The 19529-nt window shown below is 43.6% G+C and overlaps 1 protein-coding gene across 17 annotated transcripts in view; it reads right to left on the bottom strand.

Moving 5' to 3' along the window:
* The window catches only part of CELF4 (CUGBP Elav-like family member 4), a 699885-nt gene that overhangs the window by 60649 nt on the left and 619707 nt on the right, over nucleotides 1-19529 (bottom strand). For 16 of the 17 annotated variants that reach the window (XR_003532179.1, XM_027671059.1, XM_027671062.1 and 13 more), the window contains 2 exons: nucleotides 11315-11462; nucleotides 5959-6108 (listed from right to left, as the gene is read on the bottom strand). Coding sequence is in view for 16 of the 17 variants with exons in the window: in XM_027671059.1 (XP_027526860.1) it covers nucleotides 5959-6108; nucleotides 11315-11462 (298 nt within the window). In the remaining variant the exon portion in view is untranslated. The remainder of the gene's footprint in view (nucleotides 1-5958; nucleotides 6109-11314; nucleotides 11463-19529) is intronic. The other variant, XM_027671061.1, reaches the window with a different exon arrangement.

Genomic DNA, 19529 nt, shown 5'->3' with positions numbered 1-19529 from the left:
TCCCTCTCTTTGTCTAAGGCCATAATCTCAGAAGTCAGGGTCAGGTTTTAAAAGCTATTAAGGCACTCTAAGTCCATATTTTTGGGGAGCTTTGTTTAAGTCATCTTTAAAAAAAAAGCTCAAGGTCTTAACTCACATAGATGCTACTGAAAACATCAGCAGAGCCTGATTTGTGTTTAAATTTTTCCAGATCGGAGGAGAAAACACTGGCTCTGGAAAGGCTCATACAACTGCCTTAAACAACCTCATTCATTACAGCTGCAGCATGGTCATTGAAAGTACATGGCATCATTAAAGTAGCTTAGACTACAATTGAAGATGGCAACTTGTTATTATATTTTTAATGAGTGCATTCCTTCACTTATTTATTTTACCAGTAAAGTGTGGTTTATGGCACAAGGCAGATTGTTACAAATGAGTCAAATAAATGCTTCCTAGTCATAATGATGTCTCAGGTGCTCTCTGTTGCAGTTTTGGAACTGCTGATACAAAATATGAGCAGGAAAGCTCTCACCTGGAGATTTAGGGTGGACAAACAGAACACAGCCAGAGATTTCCTGCAGTGAAGAAGTTAGCCCCAGGGTAGCCGAGCCAGGCACAATTCTAGGGCATAGTGTGTGCTCGTACCAAATGTTGTGGGGTTTGATTTTCATCCTGAACCTTCTAAAGGTGCAGGCAGGTCACTCTTTCTCTGTTCTCCTGATTCATCTTGTATCTAAACTCTTCTTGTCTGACATCTTTTGGGTCTGAAATATCAGGGTAGACATCGAGGTGTGGGAAGCCATTCTTTTCTTTCTCTGCACAAGTGAAGCCCTGATCTTGCCCAGTGCCACTGGATGGATGATCAGGACTGACACTGGACTCACTGGTCTGGAGCAGCAGCTTGCCCACCAGCAGTGCTACCAGTCATTGACAAGCTAATAGATAAGGCTGTCATATTATCATGCTGGGCACTCCTCCCCTACAGAATTAGTTTGGATGAAAATAATAATTACACATGGAATTTGAATCCTGTCTCTGCTGGCAATGGGTGAAGTAAGTGACTGCCTGATATCTCTTCATTGACCCAGGTAAAATGAATTGATGGTCTTGGTTCAGTTACATGAGTTCCTGCAGAACTCTGCAGGGCACACCCTTGCTGCCAGTCTCAGCAGTGGCTTGGAAAGGTGGGCATAAAGGCTTGCCTTCTACTGGGAGCTACTGCTCACAAGAGAGGGCTAGACCCTGAATAGGGTATGAAGTGGAGACTGCTGTCTTGCTAGCCCAGATGTACCCACTATGCAGCCAAAGGAGGGGGTTGGTGGAGAAACTTCCCCTGTGTCTGCAGAGAGGAGACATAGAGCTAGTCCTGTCAGTGGTGGGCAGTCAGAAACAGAACCACAGTGTGCCTGAAAATAGTAAATGAGATGACATGCTTTTAATGTATTATGAGGAACTGAGGGAACTTAGCTTTTGTTTTCCTCAGCAACCTAAACCCAGAACAAATGCACTGAATCAGAATCATAGAACATCCTGACTTGAAAGGAATCCATAAGGATCATCAAAATCAAACTCCTGGCCTTGCACAGGAGAACCCCAAGAATCACACTGTGGGCCTTAGAGCATTGTCCAAATGCTTCTTGATGTATGTCAGGCTTGGTGTTGTGATCACTTTCCTGGAAAGCTTGTTGCAGTGCCCAGCCACCCTCTGGGTGAAGAACTTTTTCATGATATCCAACCTAAACCTCCCCTGACACAACTTCATGCTGTTCCCTTGGGTCCTGCTACTGGTGACCAGAGAGAAGAGATCAGTGCCTGGCCCTCTGCATCCCCTCACGAGGAAGATGAAGAACTCAGCATATGTGAAAGCATTCCCCATCTAAGGCTCCACAAAGCTGACACACCACCGATCCATCCCTGGCTCTGGTTAAGCTGTAGATCCCTCAGCACAGAAGGAATAAGGATGTAGGATGTTATGTGGTGTATTTCCACTTTTTTCTGGGCACATCACTGGAATATCATGGAGCAGTCTTCACTTTTCTGGGAGCTCTGCTTTGTTCCCTCTTCCAGTTTCCTCATTTCACTGGTTCTTTGACAGCCAATCCCTTCTTTCTCTTGTTTGCTGCCCTTTGGTCTCATGATTTTCTCGTCTCTCCCTCCCTTTCTCTTTCCAAAGAGGTTTTATCTTTGAAGTGAGCATTTTGTGCATTCCCTCACAATGCAATTCAGTAGGGTAGAACCTGTTACCAGAAAGCAGAATTCTGATGAGGTGAGACACAGCAGAAACCAGTGCAGATGGTCTCTACTGTTATTGTACATCACACATGGTTGCAAGAGAGGCTCTGGGCTCTAGGTGGCTAAGAAGTTTTGGCAGAAGAGCACAATCCCTGCTACTATGACTAATGTGGAAATGGCAAAAGCTCTTGTGCTGCTGCAAAGTGAGTCACAGTATCATGGCACAACAGATTATGCTCTTTGTCCCCACTATATATTGTGACACATTGCCATGTTCAATAGCTCTGCAAGCTGAAAGATTAAAGGGCAGGAATTAATATACAAAAAGGTCAAATCTCCAAAGGGGCTCAGACTAGTGAAAAGGGAAATACTTGCTGCCTTGTTATGCACTCCATGGCAAAAAGTGCACTGAGGCATTATGTACTGGCTGATCTTGGAGAAGGTGAGACCCTGGCTTACAATGAGAATGCTTGCAAGGAATGGTTTTCTAGTGCTACTGCACGGATCCATAGACTGATCAGATGCACAGAAAAAGCTAATTCCTGCTGGGACAGGGGCTGTGATGAAAGACCTGGTGAGTAGGGATGTTCTACCTACTCCGGCCTTTGCCGCAAAGCCATGGATGGTTTGATAGTCTAACTCAAATGATACCGTGTATGTCCCTTCTGCAGTCAAAGGGAATCTTAAAAACAGAGCACAGGGGAAGACAGAAGAAAAAAACCATTGAAATTAAAGAGCAAATACAATTGCATCATATGGACATGTTTTTACAAAGATTGTGGAATTCTGGAGTCCTTTAGATGCAGCATCAAAAATATTACGGCTAGTCACAAAGGTGAACATGTAGACAAACTGCACATTTAATTGAATTTATTTGGGTCGGAATGGTATGAATGTCATGCCTCTATAGATGTTCATTGTCCTGTTTTGCTATTTTCAGACAACAAAGAACATTCTGCTACAGGATATAATGGTGTGAACCCACATTTGAGGTTTTTTTTGTGGAGCGTGAGAGCAACATTCAGGCTTTAAACAATATATGGCAAGTCATAATCATAGCAAGACTATGATTATGTACATAATACTGCAGCAGTCTTAGCCACTTTCAGAATGAGAGACATACCATAAAGGAAAGTTGTTTGGAAGATGCTGACTTTGGACAGGGACTGTCATGTTCTTTTCTTCTCTATAGTGTTAATGCAATTGCATGCTCGGTTGTAATATTTTATTTTTACCCTTGCATTTAGAAACAGAGACATGCAGAACTACAGGGCAGTGCCAGTAACAGATGCAACAGAGGAAAGTGCGAAAAATCCCATAATGAAAAATGAGCTGCCCAGTGATGAAAATTTCTTTCTAACCCCAAGCAATTAGTGGCTGGCTTATATTATAAAGCATGAAGTTTTGTGTCCTATCTACATTTTATCCAGTCTAATATGGCTGTGGATGTTCTCATTACCCATATAAATGACTAATCCTTTTATTTTTTATGCTGCTAAGCTCCAGGACTCGATAAAGCCTGTGGCAAGGAGTGGAGTTTTGGAGAGTGCATAAATGCTCATGAGAAGGAAGAGAATTAGGTGGAGCAAACACATGATGTAAGCTACATGGGCTTGCTTTCAATGTTTCAGGGACAGACAAAAGTAAAATGAGAGGTGAGTGTTTGACCTGCCACTGTTCCCTTTACACCTCTGCTATAACTTAAGATGTCACTAAGTTATGGGGAAACTGAGCACTGAGAAAGACAAATATATTGCTGAAGACACGCTGAGATAAATTCAAACGTTACACAGAGCAGCCTATTTAGATGTCAGCTTTACCGGCAGGAAGGAGTCTCTCTGCCTGCAGCGAAGAGGAGCAAGGATGGCTGTTACCTTTTAGTGTGTCGGGCTGTTGGTGTTTGTGCAGGGACTTACTGTGAATTGCTGGCTGAGCAAGTCTCTCTGAAACTCAGAGAGAATCAGATTAAGGCCATTGACTTTTATATAATCATGGATGAAATACCTAACTGAAAGGCTTCTTTAATTATGGGGATAGTTGGGGATAGTAACAAAAGCTCAAGTCATTAAGATTCATCTAGAAAGAACATCTTTTCTCTGATATCCACAGTAATGGAACATGGAAGATTAGCTAAAAGGAGCTAGATAAACCAGGAAAAAAGACAGACACATAAATGGATGAATAAACAGAGAGATGATAGACTGGCAAACAGGTAGAAACTGAAATAAATGGACGGTAGAACAGATGGCTATGTTTATGTAACCTTAAAGACAGCTTTCTTGATGCTGTGGTTGAGCTCACTGAGCATACTAAAGGCTCTTTGCAATCTTCTGGTGCCTTCACAAGACTCCAAAATCTCCCCTGCCCTTAAGCTGCTACAAAAACATATATACATGCCTATAACTTTCAGTAGAGTAAGTCTCTTGATTTCAATTCTGCTTAGAGATGAACTCACAGCTACATATTTGCAAAGTGTTTGTTAGGAGGAGCATATTTGTTTGTCAATACTTGGTAAGGCTTTTGTGTTTCTGTGTTATGTGGTATTTTTCCTTGTGCTGCATAAAGTCCCCTGTGATGATGACTCTTCTGAGTTTTCAGGACTGACAGAGATCAAAATAATTATTTTTTTTCTCAGGGTTTTTTTGGGCTCTTTGGTTGGAGCATCTGACTCTGATTTTCTAACAGTCTAGATCAATCTATGAGCGCCCCAGGGTAATATACTCCTTTTCCAGCTGGTGATTAGGATCAATTAGTAACATTTACTTAAATTTTTATTACTATGATTGTTACTATTAGTATGTATACAGCAATGGTAAAAAATGTCTTCCTAGCAGGAGGAAGAAGGGAGAGGGCTATCACAAATCTGCAGAATACTCAAAAAACGTAGGTGCACATGAAGGAATGGTAAACTCCTGAATTCTTGGTGATTACAGCCTAAGACTGTCTGTATCTTTGTAAACAGAGGCAGATACATATCCTTTAACCTCCCTCCTTCATTCATGGCTGCCAGTGCTTGCCAAATCACTCCTTCAGCGCTGGCATCTTTGAGCTAGGCACAGTCTGAATCCCAGCAGTAATTCTCTGGCAGTGTGACACCAAAAGGTGAACCTGAGCCCATTTAGTGGCTATACTTAATGGAGCTTCAGTCTCCAGGCCTGGTAGGGCAACAGGATTTGGGTGCAGTGAGCAATTCAGAGACCAATACCTGCTCTCTGCACACATGAAGCAGTTTGGGTCAGCAGACATGTGGACCCTTTGGACTCGTCCTCCCAGAGCCATCTGGCTGCAGAGGAATTCCAGGAGGAGTTACCAATGGTGGGTGCTAGCAGATGCAAACAGGCTTAGCACAGCTCTTTCAAGGCCAACCAGGAGCAAGACCCTTGGGTGTAACACTAGGAGATCTACCAGCATGGACTGGTCAGGACTAAGCGCAATTTTTAGCTGAAGCAAAACATGTTGGTTGTCCTGACTGTATTCACTAGACACGCTATCCAGCAACTGAGCACTCAAATATTCAGAACCGAGTTTTTTCACCTCCAACATGCCCTTGATGTTTATCATCCAGATTGAACTGTTTAACTACTGTAGCTGTGTAAGACCTCAAACAGCGATGAGGGGGTGAGTCCTGATGGTGTGAGGCATAATCCCTCTGAGGTCTCTCTTGTTGGACAAAGCCTGTGGATGTGGACAGCCTTCCCTAACTCTGAGGGAGCAGGTTGTGGGCACAGCATGGATCTGGCTTACCTGGATAAGGGTGAATGCCATTAGCAAACACAGCTTCTGCAGCTGGCTGCCCATTAGCCTGCGGCGGGAGGCCAGTGAAACCATTCACCCCAATTGGAGATGGGATGCTAGGCACAGCTGGTGCAGTTATGCCAGGAGGCGTGCTTCCACCTGCAAACAAGGAGGACACAATGTCAGAGCTGGTGAGCACTGGAAACAACAACAACTACACGGAGAAAACTGCTGACACAACAGCTGTGACCACCAGACAGAAACCTCCCGATAATCCAAGAAATGAAAAATCTCCCAAGTGAAGGGACTGCTTGCCATTGCTCCTCTGTTCAGAAAGCATTTAAGAAAGGCTTGCAAATCTTTCAAAATTTCTCAGCCCTACCTTTCTACAGCAGTTCCTCTCAATTTCCCTTTGGAGCTCTGTGTGTGTACCGACTTCCAGGACTACTCTGTCTGCAGACTCTCAGGATACACCTTTCACGTACAAACTCATTCTGAACTTTCTCAGCACTAGGGATCCTTACAAGGCTTGGCAAGTTGATTTACAACCTAAAGGTAGCCAGTGATACTTTTTTTTAATGTCACTCTTTGGCTCAAACTTGACTTTATAGAGTTTTGACAGACTTCTCCCAGTGAATGGGGGCAAATTTTGGGCTGGGTTTGTTCCTATCATGGAATCATACTCCTTTCCTTCTTTTCTGATGCATCCTGTCGGGGACTCTAATGCTGCTGTTTCAGAAGAACAAATTAGTCTTTATGCTTTGGGTGAGATCTTGTCACCTACTGGTAGAGAATTCTTGAATTTCTGGGGGTAGAATTAAATCCCTCTGCTACCTCATTGTCTGCTCCTGTATCTATGTTTAAAATGACTGAACAGTCTGTTCTTCTTGTGACATATTCGGGATAGTTTTAGGGACCAAAAATGAGTTTTCAAAGATGCTGAAATAGTATTTTTCTCTTGGTGGTTGTGTGTGGGAAGTTTAACTATCTTATCTTTAGCAATATCTTTCTGTGTCAGGGTATACTACTGGTAGAAAACACCATTTTTGCAGTAACCTCTTTTTTAAACCAATTGCAGATATTTTCCTCACCACAACAGTATTCCATGATGGGTAAGTCCAGTAACAAAATTTAATGACTGCTTAAATCTGTGTTGGTGCTTTAAGAAAGCCAATACAAATGGATGAGGTGGTTTAATATGTTCAGATTTGAGTAGCCCAAAAAATAGGCAGTGTTTCAATTCATTTCTTATACCCTGAGCAGACAAGCTGCTGCTTCCCTTTTGCTTATTTAAATGGTGTTGGCCTTTAAAAATGCCCTCTGTGGAGGTACAGGGAGCCAGCAGTGGCAACTGAAGTCCAAAGGCAATGCTCTTAGCATATGCCATCAGCTTGCAAATCACAAAGGCTACTTAAAATTTCAGTTGCTTTTCTGGATCTCTCCTTTATTTGCATAGAAAATGTAAGTAATTTTTTTCTAAAATTGCAACAAGGGATTTGTGCTAGCTATTTTGTGCATGTCTAAGGAAGTTTAGGCACATTCATTGGAATTTTTTAATTTTCTTCTTATAAAGAACCCCCCTGGAGAGGTCAGATCTGTAGCTGGAGTAAAACTGGCATAATGCCACTGCAGAGAACAAATGGTGGTGGTGGATGCCAGTTGTGGATTTCATCCCTCGTTTGAGATCTCTTGCTGCAGCTACACCAGGTGCAGATTTACAACACAGAGGGAGGGAGGGAGGTAGAAGAGAAGGAAGGAAGGAAAGCCTAAATGAAATTTCATTTCTAGCCTCTCTTTGCAGTTAACAGAGTAGCAGATCCTCTGCCAGACCTACTTTTCACCCAGATTGTAGCAGAGATGGGAGAAATGTAAAACCTGAACTAAACTTTCAGAGATGTTAAATTAATTGCCTCACAATTACGGATGGTGTGTGAGATAAACCTGAGTCTTGATGGAGAACTGTTAAAATGGCAGCAAACAGCAATAAAATTTTTCTGGTCTGAATTACCCACTGGGACTGCCTATCACCATCCACACTGACTAGATTAAATGAGATGTCTGACTTTTGCATGGTCACAGCCAGGTGAGATGGATACTGTCTCTCATCTGTTAGATCTGGCTGGATCCAAAACTCTCTGAGTTTGTAGGTCCCATAAGCCTGAAAGAAGTCATGGCCATGTCACAAGGAACCCTCTCTCCTAGAGGTGGGACACACAGGAAACCAGCTGGATTAGGAGGCCTGAAGATTTCAGCATAGAGGCTGAGCCAATACCTCCAATGCCTCTAGGACTCCTGGGTTACCAGAATCTTTTTTTCTAGCACAATTTTTCTTTTGCTTAGGAAAGATCAAAACACTTCCTTTTTACTTTTTCAATGTTCCAAACACTTTTTCTGATGCCTGTTTTTTTTTTTCCAGAGAACTTTGAAATATTTCATTTTCATTCCAAGGCAGAACAAAGATATACTTCAATGACTAGAAATCCTGCTATGAAGCAGAATGATCATTTTCCATTTGGCTTTCTGAATGCTAACAAAAACCAGCAGGAGAATTCATGTTAGGCTTCAGATATCTCCTGGCCACTCAGAAATCGCTGCTAGTGTTGTAGGCTTGCTTGCTCAGAAATTATGTGAAACATTTTCTATGCATCTTATAACATGCTTTGTGAGTGTTGTAGTAATACAAGGAGTAATTTCAAAGTCTAAACATTTCTCCTAAGGAATAATTGTCAATGGATATTTCCACGACCCACCACAGAGGTTTTTCATGAAGGAAGTTACTCATTCAAGGTAAATCTGCAATAATACCAAAGTGAATAGGCTCTGTGATTGAAAATATGTCATTAGGAGAGTGCAAAATTGGCCACCATGAAAGACATCAGGGGATCATCTAAACCAGCATCTTATTTTCAATAATGACCAGTCATGGGTGATCCAGAAAGCATGTAAAAAACATGAGTTTCCTCTCCTGTATTCTGAGAGTGAGAGTTTAATAGTCCCCTCATCCTGTCAAACACTAAAACTGGCTGCCCAGGGAAGTGATGGAGTCACCATCCCTGGAGATTTTTAAAACATGTGTAGACATGGTGTTTAGGGACACAATTTAATGGTGAACATGGCAGTGCTGGGTTAATGGTTGCACTTGATGATCTTAAAGGTTTTTTACAACCTAGGTGATCTAAGATTCTGTGACTCTGAAAGGCACTGGTGACAGCAGAAGAGGAGCAGTTTATAGCAAAGAAGGGATGCTTTTCGTGTGCTGGATATCATGGTAGGTACATATTTTGGCTGTTTTACAGGTGTTTTCACATATATGTAACAGAACTCAGTCGTTTTCAAGACTTATACATATTCAAAAGAGCTTGTGCTCTTTTGTGGTGGGTCCATCACAAACCACTGCCTGGATTCAGCTTTCCAGGCCCTGACAACATTTGAATTCCAGGCAGTCTTTGTTTGATGTTCTTTCTGCTCCCACCAACAGAAAACAAATCTAGCTAATGCAAATATGATAATCTTTCCAGCAGTGGGTTTAAAGGGTGCACATATAATTAAGCCACTTTTCTATTTGGTTTTGCAGTAGCTCCATCGACTCATTGTTTATACTTTTATCATTGTGTAAACATATATTTTGAAATGTGTGGTATAAGATTTTTGAGTCAAGTGCTTTTCCTTGGGTCTCCGTAAGTTTGTGTGGCATGAGATCTGTCTTCCTTTCTCTCCCTCTCCCCCCCACTTATATTCTAATACAAGCAAAGGAAAAAATATGTATATGATCCAGTAGCTGCTGATGCTGTTCCCAGCTACAGATTGCAGAGAGGTGCTGTGTGCAGTCAGGGAGATTTCCTTTGGCAGACAGGTTAGCACAGCTCAGTTCATTAGGAACAGAGCCCAAACCTGCATTGCTTTGGTGCCTTAATTCCCTGCCATCCAGTGTTTCTCAACCATCAGGCATCTTTCCTGACTGCCTTGTCAGACGGCACTTTCCCACTCCAGAGCTGGTGCAGATCTCTATATTCAGCAATGAAGCTGCCTTTTTCCCCTCTTACTGCTCTGCTCTGGATTCCCAGATCCTGGTCTGCCCAACACTGCCTGCACCATAGCAGGCTCAGACACATCTCACTCCTCCCATGTCTCATCTCAAACCTTTGTTAAGCTGGTCCTCTCCAGGCCAGCTGGATGGTTCCAGGTTCACACAAGGGCACTGGTGTGCCACATCTTTCTGAGTACAGTCCTATTCCCTATACCTCTCATAGAAACAAACTATGTCACCCCAAGGATCCTTTTATCCCAGCCTGTCTCTTAGAAATGGTCCTCTGAAGATGTATCTTTGAGAGCTCTGCTCCCCTACCAGACTGTGGTATATTGCAAGGCTTTCCAAATTCTCCCTTCTTTCAAGGTTTGGTCCTACTTTCCTGCTTTTCTACTTCACTGCTGTTAGGCCATGTATCACTCCATGACTAGCAGTCCTGATCATTCCTTGACCTATTCCCGACCAAATGATATCCCTGTGCTTCAAGCCCCAGGAAAGACAGACCTGTTTCCATCTCAGCTTATTTCTCTGCCCACAGAACCATATATTGCAGCTCCCAGAATGGGCTTCTCACAGCCTAGGCAGATCCTGGCAGCCCTTCACTGACTACCTATCTCTATTCCAGCAGCCTGAAACCCTCTCACCAAAGGTCTTCATTCCAGATAGCACCAGATATCTTCCCTAAATACCTACTGTCCTATCTCACAATAGGGGAAAGGCTTATGTGTCCCAAAGGCAAAACTCATCTTGTTAATGATAATGCATCTCACCAGCAAACCTATTTTGTTTGTCTTTAGACCAGCCCGGCTGTAACAGCACCAGCACTGATCAACTGGACACATATATACACCAATAAACCAGTGTAGGACACTGCAGGATGTTTTATGACATTTGGAGGGTGCTCAGACACAAAGAAAAGTTGTGTGTGGGATAAGACTGAGAAGGAAGTGTCACAGAATCATAGAATTGTTAAGGTTGGAATAGACGTCTGAGATCACAGAGTCCAACCAGTAACCCAGCAGTGCCAAGCCCACCACTAAACCAAGTCCTAAAGTGCCACACCTACACGTCTTTTAAACACCTCCAGGGATGGACACTCAACTGCTGCCAAGGGCAGCCTGTTACAAAGAAACCTTTTCCAATACCCAGTCCAAACCTCCCCTGGTGGGACTTGAGGCCCTTTACTCTGGTCCTGCCACTTGTAACCCGGGAGAAGAGATCGGCGCTCACCTTGCTGCAGATGGCTACAGCAGAGAGCTAATGTGTCCTGACAGGTCTCCTCTGGGATGCGGCCAGACCTTCCCACCCTTTTCCCTCTCCACCCCTCTGACCCCTTACCTGAGGTTGGTGTCATGGGGGCGGCTGCCAGGCCGTTCATGTTCAGAGCTGCCATCTGCTGCATCTGGGCCGCGGCAAAGGCTGCCATGGGGTTCAGGTATCCGCCCTGCGCCACCGAGGCCATGATCGCGGCCTGCTGCTGCATCAGCTGGAACAAAGAGAGCAGGGAAAAAATATCACGCGGTCACTGGCTGGGCAGCCTGGGGCACCAGCACCGGCGTGTGGGCCTGGTGAGGGTGTGATGCACCCCTCTCTTTTGAGGTGTCAGCGCACCATGCCTGTGGTACCCCCCAGGCTTGGCCTTCCTCCTCGCTACAGGAGCTGGAGGCAAAGGTTGTCTTTTCATCTCGGGGTCTTTGTGGTCCCCATCCCCTCCATGTGCACCAGCAGTGTGGAGGTCTCCCGTGAGCTGGACACAACCTCTGACTCCCTGCTGCTTCTCTGATAAGAAGAGCAGAGAAAAGACTTTATACATAGAAAAGACTATATACTACCTGAGCAAAGAGGTTTCATGGCTTACATTGCTTATGTCAAAGTTCTGGGAAAGCCCTGGTGGTTAGTGATGGGAGACCAGTGTATGTAGGGAAAGTGGATTCCTTCTCCAAAGCAGCAAGCCTGGCTAGTTCTCTAGGGATAACCTGATTTTTTTCCATCTGTCAGTGAGAAAAATCACTTTTTCTGAGGCTGCTAGGAAGCCTCTGGTGAGTACAGAGCAAAACCATGACCAAACCTTTTGACCAGATTATGGCACCTATTTCCAATACAACCAAGCAGAGACCTCCAGAAGAGCTGTACAAGAGAAGGGAGCTCCCCTACTTTAGCAAGATTAATATTGCCTAATGGGAAAACCCCTTGCCCAAGGTTTTGATCTGAGCTGACTTCCTCTATTAATTTTTTTCCAGAAAGTGGTCAAAATACTGCTTGTTTCAGGGTACCTACCAAAAGCAGAAATAAGGAACCGGGCTATATTTTCAGGCATTCTGGGGGTAAAAATTTTGGAGCAGAAGGCTGGTGAATGGTTGGTGAATGCTGGAAATGTTTCTTTCATTAAAACCAGACTTTGTTATCATTATGTTACACTCCAAACCTAGCACACAGATGGTGTAGTTCATGTGTACACTATGGCTGCAGTGGGCTTATAAAACGTTCCTGGTGTGAAGGATAAGACAGTTTGGTTGAAGTTGCCTCTTGTCTCCTTCCCTGTAGCTGTACAAAGAGTCAGACAGGGTATGTCTGAGTATCCAATCCCCAGCAGTGACCAGTCGTGGATGCTTGGAGAAGATGTGGGGGAAAGAAGATGCACAGAGAGTAAAACATTACTCTGTACATTGCTGAACCTCTGGTAATCTGTGCCTTGATGATAATAGTGGAAAAGAAAAATGTTTTCCTGTAGTGATTTTAGAAGTGACTCATGTCTGTGCTGTCTCCAGAATTGGAGTAACTCTGTTTTGCTGCTGTCTGTCATTTTACTCTCTCTCCCATCATGAAATCACCTTCTGATGCTGTTCTTTAAGCACATGGGACATGCTTCTCAGCAATAAACAGATCTCAAAAGTCATGGCAAGGAACACACTGTTCCCTACTGTTAGCTTTAATACAGAAATATCAGCTAAATTAGTTATTCATACACATATGCACTAAAAGAAACCAATGAATGCCTTGAATGAACCCTTGAAAATGAACTGCACTCATTCAAATACTGAAACTTGTCACCACCAGTAAAGGTTGCTCTGCCACTGACCTGCTGAATAACCATGCACATGTTGTGGAAACTTGCCTTGGTTTCTCCAGCAATAAAATGGGACACAGGATACCTGCCTCCCCACACAGAAGTGCCTTCGGATCCACAGATGAAAAGTGTTGTATTGGAGTTGAGTGTTATTATTTTTTGAAGCCTAATGCAGATTGGAGGCAAAGTGGTGGCTTTTCCTTTGATTGTTAATTACCCTTTCTTATTATACCCTGCATAAGACACCTTCACATTTTAATTAGTGATATCCTGTTCTTTGTAATTACTGATGGAGTGATTAGACAATCTCTTCTATTTTAACACAATGCTGATTCCCCTTTAAGGAATACATTTGTTTCTAGACATTATTTGGGTTTATTCTGCAGAGAAGGTACTGAGCAGGTGATTTTAGAAAGTATGCCAATGCAGTGAATGAGGAAGGGGGAATCCATCCATCTTTAACACTGGATTGACTCCAGCACTAGGTATGCTGACTCATATCTCATTTTCTGTGCTGGGTATTTTTACCCAGGACAGAGGAGGATATAATTGGCTGTTTGCAGAAATGATGGCCAAGATCTGGGCCTATAGGATCTCTGTAGCTCTGCAGACCCAAGTAACATCTCTCTGAGTTGGATGCAGTTACAAGGGCTGGGAACATCCCCAGTCTGGCCCTTGACGAGTTTTCTCTGCTCTTCTCCAAAAGTGACCAGAGTTGCATGAACAAACTCACCTCAGAACAGAGTGTGATATATGGCTGGTTGTATGTGTCCCATAGTTAGTCTTGCTGGCAGATATCAGCCTGGTATTTGAACCAGAGACATTCTAGAGCAGGTGGAGGACTATGTTTTTGGCATTTCCCACTGTCAGGTTCAGTAAACAAAATACAGATCGGGTTTCCTGTGAGCTGGTCACCCACCATGGTTGATGTGATAACAGGCAGAGGAATCTAGGCCAAGATTCATCTCTCCCTTCTGTATCCAAATGCCTCTGGGGAGATGGATTGCAGCTTTGTTTCTCCCTGTGGACTGGATGTGGAACCTCAATTGATTGGTTCAGCTGCACCTACCAACACAGTCAGATGAAATTATTTCCACCCCTTACCTGGCCCTCAGCAGATATTTTTGGAACTTGGTTCACATCCATTTAAAAGAAAGGTGTTAATCCCATTTTTTGTGTTTCACCTGTGCTGCTGAGAAACAGGGCTCTGTCTAAAATGTCTAAAAAGTTGCTGCATTGGCAATAGCAGTACAAATGATTCTACTGCTCCAAAGAAAATCTCCATTTTGCACTCAGCAGAGCTACGCAGTCACTTGTGACATTAATTATGGCTTATGCAACTTTTTCTCCTGCTTATGGATGTCTCTAAGCTGTTCGGAGTTAACAATGGCAGGTGCTCCTCCTGTTTCCAAATCAGGTAACCTCAGTGTGTCTCTTCTTGTGCTTTTGGAGGGATTATAAATTTGCACTGGAAGGTGCGTGTTTGCAGAGTATTCCTTGGCTACATTCATGTTCCTTTTTGCAGTGCAATGTCATTCATGCCCTTCTGTCACAGACCTTTGGAGAGAAGAACGTATTTTCTCCCCCCTTATGAGAAGAACTAGATGTTCCTAATCTACTAATCTGTGCCAAAGGTGCAGGGTCTGCAGTCTAAAGCCTGGTGGATTTCAGTGAAATGGTCACTTAAAACTGGCCATACTCCCACAGAGACTGAATTAGGACTGTGAGGAGCAAAGAGGTTAAATTTAGCTTAGGGTTAAAAAGCTAATGCAGTAAAAATAAAGTCCTAAGCTGTGTTTTGGTAAACTAGATCAGGTGCTTCTGCTAAAACAGAGATCCTGCAGAGAGCAGTCACCCAGTTTCTGTTATGCTCAGTGCTCTGTGGAAGTACTCTCCAAGATGTCCTAGAAACCTAGCATGCTGAAATAAGCTGGAACCCTTCACATCATGACCCAAAGGACACAGACCTCACTGCAGTCTCTGGGTTAACCTGGGGTTACCTGGAGCTGGGAGGAGTAGAGCTTCCCACATCTGAACAGAGATGTGTACCCCAGTTAACTGGCTTTGCTACCTTGGCTAGAGAGTGGACCTCAACTTGTCCTAAAAATGTCTGGACATTTCAACTCTTGACAACCCTCCTGCCTCCTTTTTAAGGTCACAGGTCCCATTCACACCCATCCTGCTCTTGTTGGATGTGCTCAGGGGGAAAAGGTTAAGGGGAAAGAAGAGGGAGCTCCCACCCAGCCCAGTGGTCAAAGCCTGACTGAGTGCAGTGGCACAATGCAGGTAGGAGGACAGGAACTCAGTCACCTTGGAAGAAGTTGACAGCATAAGATCTACCTCCTCCCCTCCCAGGATGGCTCTAGGGAAATTTACAAAAGGAGAGCAAGTCCTGTAAGGGTCACCAGTCTTCCTTATAAAACCTCCAGGGCATTCCCAGTGAAAGTCACCCTACTCCTTCCCCAGCTCCCCCGTAAGACAAATGTCCCATCCACTCTCTTTTCACTTTGAAAGAGACCCAGTGTATGGTGCCAGTTAATAAAACTGTAGAAAGTGAGGCAGTGACCCCACCAGAGGCAAATCAATAGCAGCAGGGCCCCTGGGTATTGTGTACTTTAAAATATGCCATTTGAAATGCAGATTTTCCCTGCCTGGGCTGGGGCTACAGAGCACTAATCAGGAAGGCAGCAGCCTTATTATCTCAGACTGATCCAAGGGGATGTAGAGGAGCTTTTTCCTCCCTTAGCCGAAAGGACGTATTTCCTTTTGCTTCTCTTACTTCCTTGGCATGACCTTTGCCTCAGCATTTGGAGCTTTTTCCCATCCATTTTAAAGATTCATTCCTTCTTTCCTGCTAATTTTTCTTTTGCTCAAATATTTATCTCCTGAGGAGACCAGGAGATCCTACCAGTCTGGTTCCTGCCACACCTCAAGACAGCACCTCAAGAGGTAGAGAACCTGCAGTTGCCATCCCAATGCTTGAGAACTGGTGGGGCAGGTGGAGAGGCACTGATAAAGCCATCCAAACCATGGGAAGAGGTGGCAATGGTGGTTGGTCAATAGAGGGAGATGGAAGGACTTGTCTCACACACCTTTTTGCTACCTCGAGTTGCAACTGTACTCAAGGGCAAGAAATACTCTCCTTTTTCTTACAGGAGGAACAATTGCATGGAGAGATGAAGGAACATTCTCAAGGTCAAAAACTCTTGCTGTAAATAGGACAAGAATGCACAGCCTGCCTTCCCCATCCCCCAAAAGAAATGCATGTGAAAATGAAAAGGGGAAGAGGAGAGAGGAAGATTATTTCCGATGAACTCTTTTTGAAATAGTGTGATCATTGCCCTTGGAGAGGTCTACTCTGAATGATGTGATGACCTTCCCCTTTTTTTTCAGTGTTATTTGCCATCCTTCTCTCTGAACCACATGATTTTTTTTGACTTTTAACATTCTTCATTTAGTATAATAAAAGTAATAACAGCATCCCACACTGCCCACCTCTAACAATCTATATAGACACTTAGCTAATGAATCCTCATGGTAACTCTGTGATAGAAAGAGCTAAGCAAAGCGATCAATCAAGCGGCAAGAGGACTCATATTTGGTAAAGTCACAGAATTGGCAAATTCATGTCTGTTTTACCTAACTGGCCATTAGGAGGTAAAACTAAAAATACCTTCCAAGCCTTCAAACAGACAGAAGATAATTGGTAAAAAAACCCAAAATAGTCTTTCATACATTTTTAATGTCTTCAAGAAATTTAATGTCAACAGAAATTTCTGTTTTGAAAGTAAAATTTAAATGTAATTAAATTTTTTTTTAAAAAATCAAACAAATGTGCAACACCTGTATTCAGGTGCCTTAGTGTCTTTCCAAAGCCTGATACACAATAGTTCAGGTTTCTGATTTCCTGTGAACTGTGGAAAAAACCCAAAGCCTAAAAAAAATTGTATAGAGAGCCCAAATGTGAGTGGTCATTATTTCTGAATTACCAGGGAGCTGGTGGTCAGAAACATGGTATTAGCCCTGCTACAGAGTATTATGGCCTCAAAATAGCTTCCTTTCCTGGAACAGATCAGAGCAAGTGATTTGCGTACCAGGTAGTATTTACCAAATATACTATCCCATTTTGGCTATTTAAATGTAATAACTATTATATCCAGAAGATAGCCTATAGTCAGTAATTTTCTCCCAATTTCATAGGCCTAGCTGATTTTTTTTAAAGTATCTTTCCAAAATAATTTCACAGTACAAATTGAATAAATTTAGGAAGAAGAGATTCTTCCCATCAGCACTACCTCAGATCATTTAGCAGAAATATCCTTTCATCTCCACAGGAGCTGGACAGCGAGGTAGAAGGGGACACCTAGGCTTTTGTGGTCAGTATGGTAGTCGCTGCTGCCCTGACTTCCCAAGAAGACCAGTTATGATGATGACTGATAGCTCTGCTCTGCTGGACATTCCCAGATTTGTTGCAGTTTTTGTCTGGAGTTTGGGAGCAGCAGCCATTTGTACTTTTTCAGAGTGAGGGGAGCTGGGATTTACTGATGGGAAAGGACTTGCTCCAGGCCAGAGAGCAAATGCTAGCATTGCCTACGTTGTCTCTGTCCCAGTCTGTCTGTTTTTACTCACAAGCTCTATGCCTATCCCTGCCGCAGGGTGCAATCAGTCCCAAGGCTGGAGTTTGGCCAGAAGACCATGGCTAACACTCCCACCCCATTTTTTATGCAAACTTGATTTACGACTTTGATCTTATCTTAAATAATTTAAAAATTAAATAATTTATACTGTATCTGTCACTTTCCAAGGCTCTTTCCTTTGTTCTTGCTTTACTCTTCTGCATTTTCCCATCTCCCTAACCCTTTTTTGATCTGTGAACGTTTCCTTTCTGCGTGGTGGGGCGTCACTGACATGAGACAGCTCCTAACTACTCCTTGCCACTTTCTGCACAGAAAGACCTACAGGAACTTTTGCCACCATTGTTTGTTTGGGCCAGGATTGTACTACCACTATTCATGGTCTGTTTTGATTTTCACTGCTTGTGATTTTGGGCTTGGCCATCCCACCTCTTACCAAGATCTAAGAAGGTGTGCTGTGCTCCTCTGAGGTGGAGTGTGTCCCTGCAGGTTCATTCTTGCCTGACAGCAAATCAAGGTGGTGCCAGCTAGCATCACTCTCCTTCTCTCCAGACTGAGTTCAAATCTATACCTCAATCTGGCCTTAACTTAGACTGCAGAAACAGCTATCAAGACCCAGCTGGTGTATATTCAGAGTAACCTGACACCAAAAAGAGCTGATGCTCTGTACACGTGTGAAATAAAAAAAATAATTGCCCCATAAAAGGAGAAGTTAAATGAGTGTGGGAAGATATTGCTAAAAAGAAAAAACCTAAAAAAACCCCAAACAAAAACCAACCAAACAAAAACCCCAAAAAACCCCAATCCCAAAAACCCTACCAAACCAACCAAACAAAAAGAACAAACCACTAAACTCTGAAACAAATTAGTGTAGGGCCTCTGGGAGCTTTAGGAAGCCATAAAATTTGACTTGCCTTGAGCTGCATACAAAAGAGGTGAAGTGAGTCTAGTGTGACTTTCTGTGTCACTGAAACAGCACACAGGGTTGTTGCCAAGCTTTGTCTGGTCTGCTTGCAGGTGGCACATGAGGAGAGGATGGAAAACCACACACAGTGGAGAAGTCCCTTTGCTTCCTCATATTTTTTACCTCTGGGTCTGAGGCCATATGGCTGCTGAACCTGAGGACTGGTTGCTTGGCTGATGTGAGGCTACCACTGCTATCAAGGTTAAAGTTGTTTAAGCTGAGGCTGAGTGGGTTGACAGCATGCAGCAGCAGCAGGGAGTGAACTGTGACATGGTCAGTTGCTGAGCTGTAAGACAGGTAACTTAGAGAGGAGCTGGGGCCCAAATCAGTCCTGGTGGCAACACTGAAGACTGACAGTCAAACACGGATGGACTGAGACCCTCGCTGCCTCTCCTCAGAGGGTTTGCAAACCCACAGGTGCCCATCAATCTATCATGTGGGTTTCTGATGCACTGTCCACCTTGATGGATTGAGACCTTTTTGCAGGAGCTAATCCAGTCACAGTGATGTGCAAGATGCTTATCTGGGGGAAATACAGCAAGAAACTGCAGCCTATGGGACTTGAACAACTTCCTCTCTGGGGACAGACCATTAGAAACTATTGATAAACTGCTGTCATGGGATTGCTTGAGAAGCCTTACATGGAGACATGAGTCAGGTGTGGACTGTAGGGGGATAGCTGAGAGTACAGACTACAAGTAGGAATTAGAGAGCCTAATGTCTCCTGCTTGTTCTGACCTTACTACCAAGCACTGAGGCACTTCTTGCACTTGTGTTACTGCCCTACCACTGCGTGAAAACTCATGGAGGGACTGTGCAAGAGGAGCCGTGTCCCTGAGGGAGAAGAGGAAATAAATAAATCTGATCATCAGCTTTACTTGTACATGG

This window comes from Neopelma chrysocephalum, unplaced genomic scaffold (assembly GCF_003984885.1).
Source record: "Neopelma chrysocephalum unplaced genomic scaffold, ASM398488v2 Primary Assembly neopelma1_97027, whole genome shotgun sequence".
Taxonomy (NCBI): Eukaryota; Metazoa; Chordata; class Aves; order Passeriformes; family Pipridae; genus Neopelma; species Neopelma chrysocephalum.
This window is presented reverse-complemented; position numbering and strand designations above follow the sequence as displayed.